General features: G+C 37.3%; 2 protein-coding genes across 3 annotated transcripts in view; both read left to right on the top strand.

Moving 5' to 3' along the window:
• LOC134813186 (cytochrome b-245 heavy chain-like) overlaps positions 1 to 18,200 on the top strand; it is a 34,101-nt gene extending 15,901 nt beyond the window's left edge. The window contains exons 13-15 of the mRNA XM_063820874.1: positions 7,791 to 7,911; positions 13,370 to 13,572; positions 18,065 to 18,200. Coding sequence (XP_063676944.1) covers positions 7,791 to 7,911; positions 13,370 to 13,572; positions 18,065 to 18,200 — 460 coding nt within the window. The remainder of the gene's footprint in view (positions 1 to 7,790; positions 7,912 to 13,369; positions 13,573 to 18,064) is intronic.
• LOC134812111 (26S proteasome non-ATPase regulatory subunit 14-like) overlaps positions 10,449 to 18,663 on the top strand; it is a 29,275-nt gene continuing 21,060 nt past the window's right edge. Inside the window, exon 1 of one of the 2 annotated variants that reach the window (XM_063819303.1) lies at positions 10,449 to 10,458. The gene's annotated coding sequence lies outside the window, so the exon portion shown is untranslated. Of the gene's footprint in view, positions 10,459 to 15,729; positions 15,741 to 18,663 lie in introns of those variants that run through there. The other variant, XM_063819302.1, reaches the window with a different exon arrangement.

Genomic DNA, 18,663 nt, shown 5'->3' with positions numbered 1-18,663 from the left:
GCACGTTCATCTACAAAAGTTCAGCACTGAATTTTCTACTTTTCGATGTGCTGTGCACCTATGGAACGGTTGTTTTAGAAACAGCTTTTCAATTCAATTAAATAACTTTAAAATCTGGTTTATAAAATGCAATCGTTTAATGAGTGCTGTAGCATCAATCCTGATCTCTATGATATATTAGTAGTGATATCGCAAAGAAATCCAATTAAAATCAATGATATTGCGTCAAATGAAAATTATTTTTAGTGGTCGCTTTCTTTGAACAAAATTCTTAATGATTTTAAGCCATAAAATAAATCTTGACTCATATCTGATTTCGTGATAATGGTACTGGTAGATAAAGAGTATTTTAACCTCGCTAAAAGCACCGGTCGTTTGAAAAGGTACTTATCTATCAAAGGCCTGACATCTGAGTTAATTTAAGTTCTTTCGATTAAATCCAAGTTCGAAAATTTATGAGGCGAATTTTTCCCGAACTAATCCCGAACTGAAAAAAGGTGCCGAACTGTACGAATTTTTTACGACTTTTGTACGAACTGACCAACTATGGTTCTTTTGCAGTACTCCTGCACTGTAGCTCTGTGTCCCTGACTCCACCGTGGTTTACACTGCCCCTCAACCGCAATCTTAAGTAACTTTAGTTCCGGCACTCTTTGGCCATTAAAATAACCAACTCCAATGAAACCCCGTGTAGCTACGTTCTGCTACATCCATGCTAGCACCACCCAGCTACCACCAGTTTACTCTAAATCTAGCTATTTCTAGCAACCTCTCGATGCTATCTCCAGCTCTATCCCGACCCTGGCAATGAGATATGGGGGCTATTTGAGGTATCTGGCATAACAAACGAAGCGGCATGCGCATTCACAATACAATAAAGCCACAGTGGATGATGGAAGGTATATTTACACTCGCTTCCTATACCCCCTATAATACCGGGCCTCTTGCGAGAGTGACAAAAAGTGCACAGTTAAAACTAAAAGAAAATCCTGTGAGAAATCGCATTTCTTGCACAACTGGGTCTAATTATAGAGGTAAATAAGAGGTCTGGTACATTCAGATACCCGGTATAGATTGGCAAGATTGACGGTACAGAGGTTTTGATCATTGAAATCAATAAAATGATAGTACAGCAGGTAAAATCGGTTCGATCTTAAATGGTCCTTTTGTGCTGTTTCTTTATGTGGAATTTGATAACGCTGTATTGTAATTAGTTATGAAACTCTAATATTGTGTGGTTAACCTTTTTCAGGTTCAGCCCTTTCCGCTAAGCTATTCCTAATTAATAAAATATGTCGAGATTTACTGAACTCCAACTTCAAATATTGATGATTTTAGTATTCCCCAATCTAAAAATCTTCGAAGTTTTTCTGCAAAGCATTTTTATCCGCGTTTCATGCAATTCGATCACTTTTGGCGGAATAATATATTTTCAAATTTTCAAACTTTTTTTCTAGTTTCGAAAAAAATTTTTAAGTGAACAATTTTTGAAGTTTTTCTAAAAACTACATTTCTCCGTGTTTTAAACGATTTCAATCATTTTGAGCCAATAAAAAATTTTCACTTTTTTTGGTAATTAGCTAATTGGTAATTATCCAATTAGCTGATTATCCAACGTAAAAAGTTTTCTAACAAAAGTTTTTCTCTTTGATGAGATGAACATCCTCGATTAATTTGCAACCTTCTACGACGTTCACAACTAAAGATATTTGGCAAACCAGAAAGGTGGTAAGAAGGTGGTAAAAAGTGGTAAAAAGAGGTGTTTCCGTGAGATACAAAATTGGTGACAGGTCTAATTATGTTCGTAGGGATCCTAACTACCATATTCCGTTGAGAAATCCTTGTGAACATTCAAATCCAACGGAATGCCACTTTTCCCCTTACTAAAGCGGGGCATAGCCAATACACTATACTTCCATCATTGAGTATATTACCAACCAGAAGGAAAATTTCCTTGTGTTTGGAATCTACCAAGACGAAAGTTGTACAATCCAGCGAAATTCCGAAGAATCATTCCAGTAGACTAGGTGCATTGCAACCACAGCCACGGAAATACTTATGAGTATTGCTGAAAGCACAGTGTAAGGCCTACACGGACCGCCTCTAACTAGCCAATCCCTGTTTACATGCCGTGTAGCAGGGGACTAGAAAGAGCTAAACTAGTAAGCGGGGCATAGCCAATACACTATACTTCCATCATTGAGTATATTACCAACCAGAAGGAAAATTTCCTTGTGTTTGTGAATTTTTGCAAATCCAATCCTAAGATCCGAGGCTGGGGGAGGCCTTTATAAATCAAATTTATTGTTACTTTGTTAAACCAATGCTTGTTGTTATTAGTCACCTGGTTTTGGTCTGTAGTAATCAGATGCTGTGTCTTGGGGATTTATCATTATAATTGTCACGTCTCTGTTCGAGGTAGTGGTCCAACTACTGTCACTACACGTTGCTTGAGAGATCAGTTTGTTCAGCACCTCCACCTCGTTACAGTGTATCACTACAGCTCTGACATCTGCAGACTTTCTGGTTAGAGTGATACGCCACACCTTGTTAGTAGCAGAGGGGGGATTAACAGGGAAGTTAGTGTCGGATGTGTCGCACCCGTTGAGGTGGTATTGTAGAGTAGAGGTGAAGTAGAGGTTGACTGATCCTGTATTCTCTCCCTCAGCAGAGTATAAGTACACTATCACCCTATCTTTACTCCCCAGCACACTATCAGTTTTAATTTCTAAAGGTGTCGACTCAAGATCCCACTCTATCGTCACCCAACGTTCGACTGGTAACCAACCTGTTAATTGTATGTTTAACTCATGACTACTGAACAACGATTAATGAATATCATGAATTTAAAGAAGAGGTGGTCTAGCAAAATTGTAAAGAAATTGTAAGAATGTCGCCCATAGGTTATTCTCAGAATTTAAGGGCCCGACCATACTATGACTGTTGTAGTACCATACCATGACTGTTGTCATGGTGCAGTCAGATGTAATGACCATATTATGTATGTAGTGTGTTTATAGGGCGTGCCAAGGATACGTGACAACTCCCCTTTCAAAAGCCGTACCTAGCTAAAAATCCGTGCCTGACGTGACTGCAGGCACAGTCTATTCAGTACTCGTGCCAACTGTCATGTATAACGTGACGTCACGATTACTTTATAAGGTCTATATTTTGCGTGATATGGACATTGGCATTGCAGAGTGCAAATATAGTACTATAGTACAGACATATCCGTCTGAAAAATCGATATACTGACACAAGAAGCTTCCAACGGATTTATGACGTTTTTAGGTTCAATTTTAGGTTTCATTCGGCTGGCCAAATTTTCCAAAATTGTCCACTTGTCTTAAGGCAACTTCTTGCCACTTTTGCCACTTTTTACCTCCTTTCTTGTTTGTCAAATATCTTTAGCTGTGAACATCGTAGAAGGTTACGAATTAATAGAGGGTGATTATCATATCGACGAAGAAAAATGTTCATGTCAGACAATCAGATAATTGGATAGTTACTAATTAGCTAATTACCAAAAATCATAAAAATGTTTATCGGTTCAAAATGATCGGAATTTCTTGAAACACTGGGAAAGGAAGTTTTTGAAAAACTTCGAAAGTTTTTCACAGACATTTTTTTGAGAAAAAAAAAGTTTTTTCGAATAGAAGTTCTAATGAAAGCATTACACCATGGTTTGGTGGACGAACTGCATCTGACCGAATTGGTCCCCACTGGGAACCGAATTGGTCCTCACTGGGAATCGAACCCCAGTCGGCCGTGTGGGAAGTAAATGTATTAATTCCACTAAACCACCCGGCCGACGTGACAGCACTCACTTTTTATTATTTTCATCCCAATTGTCATAGTATGTTTAGAGATCGAGCCTAAGATCATGACAAATGGCACAGTGTGTTAAGGGGGCATACACCAAATCTGTCCAACCCAAATGACCTCATAGGCAGTTCAGTGACCATCTAGCGCACCGTTTCCACATTTAAAAAAAAATTATTTTGAGAATACCCATTTTTGCAATCGAGCATTTCCTGGTTAGAGTGGAATTTTCAGAAAAACACAATTTGTTTCGCGGAGAGGCTATAAGTTAATAATTTCTTGCGGTATCGGGTGATACCGCAAGAAATGTGATTTTTTATCCGCAAAGCCAAAAAATCACATTTTCTCCCATAACTTCAAAGGGAAGCATTTTAGGGTGTTTTGTTGTTCATAACTCAGAAATAAATGTGCTAGTTGCGGTTATTTTGCGCCCTTCAAAAAGTCACTAGCACATTCCTATCAAAATTTAAGAAAAATCAGTAAATATGAAAAACGAAAAATGTGCCTAAATTTGTTGTTTGGCTTTGAAGTCCAATAAATCTGAAGATAAATGAGGAAAAACATTTTTGAGGGCATCAAAAACTGCACCAGAATTCAGAGAACAAGTTCATGTCAACCATCAAATCAATCCGATCTTTCCTGACTGACTTTTTGGTTAAAATAAGTCTGAAAAGGACAATTTCAACTTTTGGACTTTTTTAACTTTAAAAATTTATAACACACCAGGCTTTTTAGATACGATATCAAGATTTTACACACACCTTAAAATAGATGTGAATAGACGGCGAGCAAAATTTCAACCCGATACCGCAAGAAATGATTAACTTATAGCCTCTCCGCGAAACAAATTGTGTTTTTCCGAAAATTCCACTCTAACCAGGAAATGCTCGATTACAAAAATGGGTATTCTCAAAATAATTTTTTTAAATGTGGAAACGGTGCGCTAGATGGTCACTGAACTGCCTATGGGGTCATTTGGGTTGGACGGCACATTGCACAAACCACTGTTTTGGTGTATGCCCCCTTAAGGGGAGATACACCAAAAACGTTTTTGCTCCGAACATCGATTTTATTTTATGTTATGGTTAAATAGACAAAAAGAATAAGATTGTACACCTTCAAAATTTTCTAAAAATATTCCCTCATCGAGAAAAAAAATATTTTTCTTTTTCGAAAATTTTAGAAGACAAATTGTCTTAAATAATTTTCCAGCTCGAACACAAGGGTCCCCCCTTGTATAAATTTTGTACAAATTGTACACATTCTTTACAAATTTTGTGTCTTTAACTAATATCAATTTGGTACTAAAAGATTCGTCTTACCAAGCTGATTACGATCCTGTAAAAATTATTTCAAAAAAACTGATACTTTTTGAGTTATAGGCATTTTAAGCCTTAATTCTGCCATGTTTGGCCCCTTTTTACGATGAATTTTACTAAGTCGTTTAGGCCACATTTCATACCTTAAAACTCAAAACTGAGAGAAATCCTGTTCCAAAAAGTTTGATATGATCATCAGCTACACTCACAAGAATTTTTGAAGCGATATCTGATGACCTGGGCGAGTGGTAAAATGTACAACCTTGGTGGTAGGCAAAAATCCCAATTTTTCTTTTTTCACCTTGTTCGGTCTGTAACTTGGTCATTTATTGTTCAATTATATAATCTTTTAAAGGGGTTGTCTTGTACGGAGTGTAAGTAATGTTCAGTAAAAAAATCAGCCAAAAAACTTTTAAAATGGCCGAACTATCGGTATTACAGTGACAGACTTTCCAAATTTTCGAAAAATTTTCGAAAAAGAAAAATATTTTTTTTCTCGATGAGGGAATATTTTTAGAAAATTTTGAAGGTGTGCAATCTTATTCTTTTTGTCTATTTAACCATAATATAAAATAAAATCGATGTTCGGAGCAAAAACGTTTTTGGTGTATCTCCCCTTAAGAGGCCGTGCCTGTACTCGTGACAACAGTCATAGTATGGCTCTTACTTCCTTTTCCCATCAGGTAGTATACAAATTTGCGAAATTTGTGACTCAAATTATGGTATTAACCAAATTTATTGTATAGGTATACCTTTATGCGATACATCGCATAAATATCATTATGTTAAACTTTTAATCAGTATATTATGAAATCATTTGATTTAAGCTGTTATCCGGTTTGCAGGAACCATGTAATTCAAATTTTTCCCGATTACTTCATTTCCCGATTACTGTTAGGTACCTTGCCGTCGCTCGATAGGCAGCAGTATTCATGCGACCAGCTCTGTTAAAAAATGTTCTTACAACGGACATATTATGCCATCTTTTATAATCTAATATTTTAGAACTTTACACCTTTGTATTTGCAGAAGATCAAAGCATATAGACTGTTACAATGCTAAAAAACAGCAAACTGTTTTCCCTAGAGCGTTAATTGCATTGACGGAGGTCACTAGTATCAAGATCTTAGTTTTAAGTTATATTTAAACAAAACACTTATTTAACAATAGATGTATCTCCAATCAGATAATGTAACTACACAAGCCACAGCAATTAAGTCTATAATATTATGTAGGTTGAGACATCTAGAAAATGCTGTTTTGAGTATAAGTTGTTAACTCAGAGTCAGACCCCTGTTTGTTTCAGCTGTTAGATTTAGCATAAAGCAAACAGAGGAGTGAATTACCGAGAAGTAAACAATTTGAACTTATTATAGTGATACCAGATGGATTTTCAATGTTATCATTTAGGTCTTGATTCTTTTCTGTTTGATCCCTGTCACCCTGTGGTCAATACAAAGATAATACTTCCAACACCTGCACTTTTACTGGATAAACTTTACCTCATTGGACACACTACCTACAGCTCTTATCCCGAAGTACAATAAGTATCAGCCCGAAAGCAGCTCAAAAAGATTTCTATTGAGTTTGCTACATCAGATGTAGCAAACCTAAATTAGTAAATTCGTTACAATTTGCAGGCCGTGAATGAATGGGAAAAATGAACGACCGATTACATTCCCGGTATCATTTTGCATAAATTTGAGAACGGTCACTTAAATTGATCTACTTCCTTTGTGTCTGGAAAAAAGAGATACGGTCGATGGTCCAATCTACCCAATTTTTGGTTTTGGTAAAAAATATTTGATACTTTATTATCTCATTTCACCGGGTATAAGTGGTATTATTTCTATTTTCTATAATGATAAATTGTTAATATATTTTTTATCAATGATAAGTAAAATAGCAGCTCATGTACGTCACGTAGCTTACCACAGAGAGATAGCGAGATGATTTGTAGGAATATTAACTTCGTTTGAAGATTCCGCATGTTTGCCATTCTACATTGCTAGAAAAATCGATGTTTAAACGAAATATCAACAACTGAAGATTGAGGAAAGTACATAATACAAGTTCACTAATTAATTCGCCAGCGTGCTATCACGTGACTTTAATGAATTTGTTGATTTGCAGCCCAATGAAACGGTTTTATAAACCCTAATCCTATCCAGTAACCATGACCCCGAAGCTGATCATCAGCTTGTCGTGTGACCAAAACAGTTTTTGCCGATAACTTCTCGGGCAAGCGTTTCAACCCTATATTTACAGCAGGTAATTCGGAATCAGCGTCCAAAATACATCGAACGACGCTTACACTATTGACATTTTACATACTTTCATGGCCGGCCTCTTTTCTAAACGTTTCAAATATCATCGGCGAGTGATAACTAGCAGAAATCTTGGTTATAAGCTCGTGTTTGGAATCTGGCATTTTTGGCCAAAAGGGCATGGCCGCATCCCCAATATCAATTGCAGGCACCAGTTGGCACACTAGTTGGTGCTCAGGATCTGTAACGCTCTCAGAAGTTTGGTCACTGTTTGTTGGTCATTACTTCTACTCAGAATACCAGACGGCAGACACAACCCCTGATAACCTTCTGTATCTTAATGTAAAACTCACTACGTCACTAAATTATTGCACTCTTTCAGGTACAAGCTGAAGAGTGGTAACTTTGATTTCGGGGTGAAGAAAATCTACTTCTACTGGCTGTGTTCCGACGCTTCTGTATTTGGCTGGTTCACCTCTGTTATATCCGAGGTGGTCACTGAGGTTAGTTACTGTTCGGCTGGTTTCAAGCTTTACACATATATATATGTATGTATATATATATATACTTTTGGGCCACCCTGTATATATATGGACACGTTCATTTGAGTTTGAGGATATTGGTAAATATAAGTGACCCTATTAAAAGGCACAGTGTAGTTGACTTTGTCACACTATGAAATTACACAAACCCTTGATGGTTAGGATAATCGTCTCAACCTCTAGGCTAACTTTGTCACTTAACGATATCTTAATCAGCTGATAAGATATCGCTTAAATACGGCCGGCACGGAAATGGTTACATTGTCACACTATAAACATGTGACGGAGTAAATATGGACCCCTTGCTGCCGTTTTTAACCAAATTTTTGAGTGTCCAGTTGATTGGATGGGTACATATGACCATTACCTACATATTTGACGAGTTTTTTCGTTAGATGGTGCACTCAGGTTTACTCTGTCACACATTTAAGAAAACATGTGAAGAATGTTTAGGGCACCCTGATAAGCAATGCTGAGTAGTGTAGGTTTATTTGATGGCCTGGAACTTGGAAGTGCTAGGAATTGTTATTATATCATATAGTCGTAAGGAATTAAAACACAGAAGGCACAAACAAGTTTACTTTGTCACATAATCTTGATGATATCTGAACATGTGTGAAATTGAACAAATAATGATATACCAGCTTAAACCCCTTATATTACGTACTATGGATCAAACAACACTGCTAGTACCACGCACCAGTCACATAAATCATTATCGGGTGGTAATATGTTAACAGTGTCACAATTAAACTACCGCAACATGGTCAAAAATAGGGTAATTTCGTCACAAACAAATTATTATAACTCTGTTAGCTCCTTGCTGGCTAAATAACTAGTTCATTGATGATAAAGTTACATAGTATTCTAATAGAGGTATAACTCTTCAAAATAGGGGCAAGACATGTTTACTTTGTCACATCAGTTATTATAAGAGTTAGGTAATCGTCATCAGATTAACAGATCTTTTTCGTAGTTTGGATCGATTAATATAGGCAATAAAGCATCCTATGCCAATTTTAACACACTATCTTGATATTGTTGGGGCAGGGAAGTATAGTTGGAGGGTTGCACTTATAACTATGCAACTCCTCAGGCAAATGATGTTCCAAAATCGTTTTGATGTTGCAGGAACGCTTATTTGTGCCTCAGTTAATTGGTTTTTCGAAAAACGAATTGAGGAAATTCGGCCATTGGTATTTTAGTTTCTACAGTAAATAGACATTAGACCACAACATGACATGGCATTGCTGACAGAGAAGGAGGAAGGGAGAAAGAGAGCAGCAAATTTTATGTGACCGTTGAGAAACTAAGCTCATCACATGGTTGTAGGCTTATAACCTACCAAGGGAGCACACAAGAGATTCTATGTGAGTTTTAATCGTTTCCTATATAACCGCGTCATTCTATTCACTAAATTCGGCCCATTAAGTGATCAGGACCGGCGTCGAGAATCTTAAAAGCCTCTTCCAGGGATCCTCCAGTCAGTAGCCCCCCCTCCCGATTTATTGAGGAAGAGGCTAAAATTGTCTGAGTGCAGTTATGAAGACCGATTAAACCCGCCTGAATAAAGGAACACACAGTGCTGTTAGGAAATATAGCGAACTGAGAATCTGAGTTACACACCCTGTATATTGATGTAACATCCTATTGAGGCTCATGCATCACGGGTTTAATACTACTACTAGTTGCTATCATTTTATGTGTACTAAGATCGCAAGTGCAGAGACGCGTGAGAAATAGGTTACATCTAGATGGCATATCGTGATGTTATAACTTTATAAGGGCTAATCTATAAATTACATAGTGTATAATATGTACATTGTACAAAGTGGGGATCAATGTAAACATCAACATACAAATTACAAGGTTCAGAAAGTGAGATAACCTATGTGCAATGTAGATCGAGAAGATACCAGAGCCGGGACAGAGCCATCCTTCTCGAATAATGCCCGATAGAAAGTGTGCTTCTTCTCCTTGTCAGGGTCCTTTTAAAAGGCTCAACTATCCATTAGTAACTTCATTCTTTGTTTGCTGTCATCTTTACTATTTTGAATTTCGGAGTGTCTATGAATTACAACCAGAAATCAAATATATCATGACGTATTAATAAAGATAAGGAGAAAGGATTTCTGATTTCAACATTTACATCCCCAGCTGAGCTGAACCTGCTCCAGTCGACACTGCAAACCTCTCTTCGACTTTAGTTAATGTCTATTCATTCTACTGAAATATCTTAATTTCATGATGCTCACTGAATCAGTTGGGTTCACTGCTACCCGTTCTTTTTTACAATCCAAAGGCTCAACTATCCGTTAGTAGCTCCATCCTTTGTTCTCTGTCATCCTCTATATTTTAAATTTCGGCGTGTCTATGAATTACAGCCTGGAATTAATATTTCAGAAAGGAAACAAAATAAGAACACATTTCAACAATTACACCCCCACCTGAGCCTGCTCCAGTCGACGCTGAGGACCTCTCTTCAGTTAATATCTATTCATTTATTGACACGTCTTAATTATTCAATAGGGGACACTGAACAGGAATTGACTGAGATCAGTGGATTCTTAAAGACTCTCCGTTATGTCATTGATGACACTGTAAGAATTAGTTATATATATATCTATACATAATCTGGTTGATCACACGTTTCGTGTAACCCCATGATTTAACAAGCTCACAGGCTAACACGTTTCGTGTAACCCCAGGATTTAACACGCTCACAGACTAACACGTTTCGTGTAATCCCAGGATTTAACACGCTCACAGGCTAACATGTTTCGTGTAACCGTGGGAGTACCAATCAACAGAAAGCTGTTATGCATTATGGGGACTGCATGTTCAGCAGAAGTGCGATAAAGCGTACAACATTAACAGGCGCGTATCAAAGCAATAGGCAAAACATAGTTGCCCCTACACTCCTACAGGAACGAGATGCATTGACTGCCTGGTCGTGGGGTGAGCGTCGTCGACGTTCAGCTAAGGATCATGAGTGGTCTATGCAGCCCCCCCGGTCTACTCAGCCGAATACTCGAGAAATCGGGTGTGAGGGTTAAATGAGGAGCTGCACATTGCAGCAAAGTCTCGGACGAAGAAAGTATGGTACACACTACCTTAACCGTCACTGGCCAAAAAGATCCTTCGGCTTCCTGTAATTGGCTGGTTGCACTTGTGTAACATTGTGGCTGTTGGAATACACCGAAGTAAAATAAGTGTCTAGATAAAAAATTTATAACCAAATAATTCTCCCAACGCTAGGTTATGTCACCTTTGTGTGGTAGCATCGGATTGACAAAGCCCGTTACAAAAAAGAAAAGGATGCAAGCGGTACAAAGACATGCTAGCATCGTGATAGCCAGATCTCAAAAGCACGGCTCTAGATAATCTGAAGATTATGACAGGGATCAACCACATTCATCTCAAGAAAATGTCCATACTAACAGCCAGGAAGTTACAAAAAAGGGAAATGTTTAGGAGCAAGATACTGTGTGATTCGAGATACATAAACAATAAAAATATATGCAAGGACCAGAGACAACATTTTTACACCGAGGCAACTGTGTATTAACGGTTTGACGAACACCGAATTAGAATAATTCTATATTATCACAAGAATTTTTTAAATTAAGGCGAGCGATTTAGTAGGAGCGCTCACCAGCAGCAGCAGTTGGAGACAATAGGACGCGTTAGACCAAAAATCAGTTTTTAGACCAAAATCAGTTGTTATCGATTTTACCCGAGGGAAAACGTCCGCGGTAAATTTAGATTTCCAGAGAGCGGGAGTTAAAACCAAACGTCAGGCACAACTCTAACTCTCTAAGAGAACTCTGGCCAGGTCTGTGTCCTGACATTGGGAGAGGGACAAATCTTAATATGCTAAACTAATGGTAAGCACCCATTAAAATAGGATAAACTATACTTATCCATAAGGGATTCCTTGTCTAAACGTTGACCGTTTAGAACTGATTTCTAAGTTGGTATAATATATCTAACTATGGTCCAGTTATGAGGGTTATTTTGATTGTTGATTGGGACTGGCCAAAAAGTGCTAACCAATGTTAACGGAATAGAAATTTAATGCACAATAATAATGTGAGTTGTGAAATTTCTGAAATCCTACACACCTAATATTATTTATTCACTATCTTTTCTTAATCTTATTATTGTAAGAAAAGATAATGAAAAACTGATAATATACCTACAATTCTACGTGCTTTTTGTCACAAAATCTTAATTTCTCTTTTAAAGTAAAAGAAAATAATTTGAACATTAAGATTCTAACGAGCCTGTTAGTAAAGACAGGAAAGGTGTGCAATGGGAGAGCCAAGCTCGCGAGATTCGTCGAATTATTTTATGTTATAGGTACTACTCATTTTGTGTCATTTCCTTGTAGCCCAATGCTAATGTTTAACTTTAAGATTTATGAAGAGTTATGTAATTACAGAGAGTAGCAGAGAATTTTTGCGTGTGGCTCGAAAACACAATTATTAGACCAAAAATAAGCTTTTAGCAATTTTAAACGGGAAAACGTCCGCGGTAAATCTAGATTGCTGCTCAACGCAGATAACTGAACTAAACCCTTGACTGGAGGATAATGATGTCATTTAAAAGCTGTGCGGAGAATTGCAGGTCAATCTATAAGTTTATAAAACACATAACGCAGAAACGCACAAGGATTACATTTTAATTTCCCGCGACGAGTGCGACGCACGAGGGATTGTTATGAAAATAACACTGATTTGCTTTAGCACGAGGGGTTATTTTAATATAACTTTAAGCGTGAAGGCGTTTTGTGTTATAAACTCATCCGGGATGTTGCTAAGTGCTAGGGCTAATTCGTTTTGATATTTACCTTACATTCTAGCTAAATAAGATCAGTATGGAAAGTAAAAAATGGAATTGGGACGTATATCACAGTGCTGGCAAGCCCGACCGTCGCCCTTATACTCACCATACTATTTACCCCCTATACTATTATACCCCTTTACTGTTTTCAGGCATAAGACTCACCGAAAGCAGTAGTTCAGCAGGCATATCTTAAGTTTAAAATATTCTAATTCAATTTCAAAGACGACAGGAATAAGAAATAGTTATGTGGAGGTTGTTAAGAAAATTTGCGCAAAATACGCGCCAGCACTGTTATACGAAATTCGGTAAAAAACCCAAAATCGCCATATTCAGATGCCTTAAAAACCACGTTTAAATTGAGTTAGAGATCTGAAACAGTTTTCAAAGTTTCAGGAGTATCTGGAAGTGGGATTTCTGGAACCCCTGTTTTACAACAAATTGTCTTGAAGTATATCTATCTATATATAATATTTAGTCCGTAGTTGAGTATTCTAACAGTGCTCTATTTGACAACTGAAAGAACTAGAATGTAGTCAGTAGTTGAGTATTCTAACATTGCTCTATTTGACAGCTAAAAGAGCTGGAATGTAGTCAGTATCTGGAGGTACGACCTCATCTGACTCGTTTCAATAACGACAAGAATATGATGGAGAACGTAGCAATGAACATGGACAATGAGGAGGATGCTATCACCACCCTTCCCGGGGTAAAAACTCGTTTCGGGAGACCCAACTGGTTCAAGGACTTTGTAGAGATTGGAGAGAAGAACCCCGCGTGAGTAAATGGATTATACATTTTGCGTCTGATCAAACTTCTAACACTTGTACCAGTGTTCAGCACTGTAAAGATAGCACTGTAAAGATAGCACTGTAAAGATAGCACTGTAAAGATAGCACTGTAAAGATAGTACTGTAAAGATAGCACTGTAAATATAGCACTGTAAAGATAGCACTGTAAAGATAGCACTGTAAAGATAGCACTGTAAAGATAGCACTGTAAAGATAGCACTGTAAAGATAGCACTGTAAAGATAGCACTGTAAAGATAGCACTGTAAAGATAGCACTGTAAAGATAGCACTGTAAAGATAGTACTGTACAGTACTGCAACAGGGGGTTTATCACTTGTACAAATATAGAGTACTGTAAACATAGTACTGTGCTATACTACAGGGATTTTATGTCATGAACGGGTAGTCATAATTAGTAATGTTCAGATATGCTAGCATGAATTTGTCTTATCAGTCGCGGTTTTTAAGGTGCAATTTTATGATATTGAGTTCATGGAATGAATAAATTAAAAATTGAATTTTGGTCATTACATTTTGGCTAAATTGGTGCCAATGAAAAATAGTTGGAGTTTTCACAAATCATGCAGTAAGTTAAACTTATTTACTAATCACTCCTAAACTGAGTGTTTTTGAGTATATGTTCTGCATGAGTAGGCAATTGCGAACAATTTGCTGTTAGCAGCTGACCCTTTGACCTTTACTTTGACCTTTACTAAAGAAACCGTAATTTTGAAAAATTGCCCTTTCGTAAGACACAAATATGCTGCTGGCCAGGCCCATTAAGAGCGATGCCCAATAAAGTAGATCATTCTCCAATTTTTTTAGTTGTTTCTGGACACAAAGTGATTCATCTTACATATTGTGACAAATGCTATTGCTTCATAAGCTGTAAATAAATATGGCTAAATTAGGCACATTTTGGTGTATGGGAATAGTCTCTACGCCGTTTCTGGACTGAAATACAAAAATTCGAGTGACCGTGAAACCCTGAAAAAGGGTATGGCCGAAAACGCCCGTATTGCATTTACTACAAAAATGCAATAGAATCCGAACGTTCTAAGCATCATCTAGAGAGGTGATAACCGTCGAAAAATCGCTTTTAACACGAAAAGCTAACGAGATGGCCTTTTAGAACGGTCGGGATCCGACCAAGAGGAAATTTTCTAAAAACAATCCAGAATTGTTGACAAATAAAAGAGGAAAAAACTATCAGTTCTTTGAATCGTTCTTGAAACAGTTTTAAAATTATCTCGATCGCCAAATTGCTTCTAGGACTTTGTATGCGTGGGCAAAATAGTCAAAAATCGTCTGAATTTTTTTGGGGTAAAGAGGAAATTTTTAAAAACAATCCAAAATTGTTGACATATGAAGGAGGAAAAAAACTAACAGTTCTTTGAATCGCTCTTGAAACTGAGTTTGAAAATGATCTCTATTTCCAAATTGATTTAAGGCTTCTGCGTGGGCAAAATCGTCAAGAATTTTTCCCTGCGGCAAACATATCTTCAATTCCTGTCTGTGCGAAAGTTTAAGTTGTTTGCACTTTACATTTCTCAGGATATGGTTTCCTCTACTCTGCAAGGCATATGTAATAATTTGTGATAACTACGACAGATGGTGCCAGCTGGCCATGTTTTACTTGTGGGTTGTAGGAGAACGCCACTATTTGTTTCTTAAATTTTGTAACACACTATTTTGAAGGGCTTCAGATATTTTGTTATTGTAGATTTTAATGTGGCCAAGCAAATAAGCGAACAATTTTCTGGGGCCTAGCTCCAAATGCTTAAGAATTGTTTTGCTTCACTCGCCGACATTGCGAAAGTCGAAAGTTCAGGCCACAGAAATCAGAAAATTTGTATCTGCGAGGAAATTTTTTACTTTATGGATGTGGCCCCCCCCCCCTCCGTAATCAACCGTTATCAAGACCCCCCCCCTCCCCCCCCCCCGCTGATTACGTAATATGTGAACGACCCCTTAATAAAAAATAACAAAAATAAAATATTAATCGATGCAATTTCGAATTGCACAGAAACTGGCTTACCACAAGTAGTCATGCACAGTATAATTGGCAAAGAAAAATTACGCTTTTTATTGTCAAAGATTACAAATCTGAGGCAGGTGTGTTCATTACAAGGTTTGTCAGCTGCAAATAATTTGCTACGTATAGAGAGGGTAATTAAGCGAGATTTCACGAAATATACTATTTGTTACTGCATTAGTACATGTATATTTGTTGATCGAATTTAAAAGGCAATTTGAACAGGTGCTTGTTCACTGGGTCACACTCAGCCTGCCATTCCGCCACATTTTTATTCTTTATTATAATATGTTTATGAACATTATAGCCGGGGGTCCCCAGTTAAGTGCTTGTAGATTAGCTAAAATCATATTGATATTTAAATAAAATGACATTATAAAGTTTGTGAATAGGTAGCTGGTAGAATACTATTCTAACAATAGCAATTAAATACAGGTGGTGCCAAGTGCCAACCACCTCCTTTATAGAAACTTAATAGTCAATCCCAAGCAGTATAGTAGACATATAATGGCCTCTAAGGATTTCGCAATACTGACCATGACGTCACGCTCTGAACAGGTTCCTGACGATTTCTTTTTTCTCAAAACCACGTACAGTTAAACCCCAATTTACTATTTTCTTTTCCCGCGAACTATACGGTGAATCGGGTTTTAGTGTACATAGGACGTTAAAAACAGTTTGTGTGGGGCATGATAGATTTTTGAGCTTTTAAGTTGTTAGGAAACAAAATGGTCAAACACAATCGGTTGGACACAGCTTTAACTTTAAGTCGAAGCTGCAAAATGAAATCTACGTTACACAGAATTTAATTAATCAGCAATTTTTAATGTTAAGTGTCAACATTATATATATTATATGTCTTCCTTTAAAAAGCACGAAACCCGAACTATAAAATAATTTAATTATAAGAAAATGAAATGTTCAATCAAGGTATTTTAAGACAATTGCGTGTAATACCAAATGTTATCATGCTTCATAGTCCCCAAGTATATACGTCAGTCCATACTAGGAACCGACCGGATATCCGGCTGAATCTGGATCCGGCCGGATATCTGGCTTCGATATCCGGTTCCGGCTCCGGTCCGGTTTCAGAAAATTCATAACGGGTCGTTCACATGTTACGTAATCAATATTTTAGCAATTTTTTACCCCCCGACCGCGACCCCCTCCGTAATCAACCCCCCCCCCCCCCCCCCCCCCCCCCCGACAGCAAAATTACGTAATCATGGCCTGACCCCCACCCCCCCCCCCCCCCTTTCGAATGAATGTAGATGTATAAAATATGTAATACAATGTACATGTATGATTATATTACCTGAGTGATTGCTGCGAACTTTCTAAAAAGGGTATAGTATCAGGTATAAATAATAAGCGATAAATAGGCAGTTATTTATCAATTGAGCTGAAGTTAAGTGTATTTATATCTCCACGGGCAGGTTCACCAGAGCTTTCCAAAGGTAGGTTTGAACCAGGTATGTCATTTCTGGACTGTTTTGTATCTTTTAATCAGATAAGGGAGGGGTAAGGGGGGGGGGGGGGGAGGTGATGTCTGCTATAACATCGGGGGCTCCATTATACAGTCCTACCTGTAAAGCTATGATCTGGGATGCTCACTTCATTAGCTGGTACATAAAGATTTTAAACAAATTCTATTGACTTATTGACACACCTAGTTTTATTGTATTTATTATGTTCTTTGCAGGAAATGTAAAGATGTAATATCTATGTATATTTGAATAGTTATAAAACCCTTGATCATACCAACGATAACATATTTTTGTTGCCCCTTTCTCTTCAGGTAAATCCCTACCCCTTTATAATCTCCATATTTTGCCACACCTTTTGTGTTCATTCCTACAAGTACTGATTTAGAATTTATGGTGAAGCGATTTTGCTTGTTTTTACTAGGAATATTTTGTGAGTTTAAGCATTTTTTCTAGTTCCAAAATCTTTGGTATCTTAGGTTCCCGGTTGTCTCAGCATTTTTCGCTGTCTTAGTTTTCCTTAATTTTTGTCTCAGGATTTTTAGTCGTCTCAGGATACCTTAAATTTTGTCTCAGGATTTTCCGCTGTCTCAGGATTTCTTAAATTTTGTCTCAGGATTTTCCGCTGTCTCAGGATTTCTTAAATTTTGTCTTAGGATTTTTCGCTGTCTCAGGATTTCTTAAATTTTGTCTTATAGTTTTCGCTGTCTTAGGTTTCCTTAAATTTTGTCTCAGGATTTTCCGCTGTCTTAGGTTTCTTTAAATTTTGTCATAGGATTTTCCGCTGTCTTAGCTTATTTCTCCATCTCAGGTTCGCTTAAATTTTGTCTCAGCTTATTTTGCTGTCTTAGCTTTTCTTAAGCAATTTGTCTTATGAATTTTTGCAAATCCAATCCTAAGATCCGAATCTAGGGGAGGCCTATATTGAAATGAATGTTTAATATCGGGTATACCTACAGGACGGACATAGGTGTTTTCTTCTGCGGACCAGCAATTCTGTCAGAGACTCTGGATAAATCGTGCAGTCTAGCTAACGCTGAACTTGAGAACAATCAAGCTGGGTCCATGTTCTTCTACAACAAGGAGAATTTCTAGAACTCTCTGGACTTTTCTGCGAGTTTAACTGGGACACTCGTCCGAAACTTTATGTAAATCGCATTATATTCAATTAACTTGTATTATATCCAATAAGCGGCTTTATACGCAAATAATGACATTATTGACATTATTTCATGATATTGTGGGGTCTGACCAGCTGCCCTTGAGGCATGGGCATGAATTTCATAACTTTTGTAAGTAAAGCGAAAATACATTATTTTCCATATTTTTGACGGGATTAGAATGACGTGATGATTAATGACTGAGATTTATACAACTTTTGTAAAAGTTGACTCAATTCCTAGTGTGTATTTATATTATAGAATATAGATGTGACATCGTTTTGTTTTTTTAGTCAGATGGGAGTATATTAACTTTATGTTTGTGTGTTTAATGTGACACATTTTGCAACAACATCCGCCTTTGAAGTGTGTACCCTCCAGAAATCATCCACTTTCTA

The sequence above is a fragment of the Bolinopsis microptera genome, chromosome 3 (genome assembly GCF_026151205.1).
Source record: "Bolinopsis microptera isolate Bmic1 chromosome 3, MBARI_Bmic_1.0, whole genome shotgun sequence".
Classification (NCBI taxonomy): Eukaryota; Metazoa; Ctenophora; class Tentaculata; order Lobata; family Bolinopsidae; genus Bolinopsis; species Bolinopsis microptera.
This window is presented reverse-complemented; position numbering and strand designations above follow the sequence as displayed.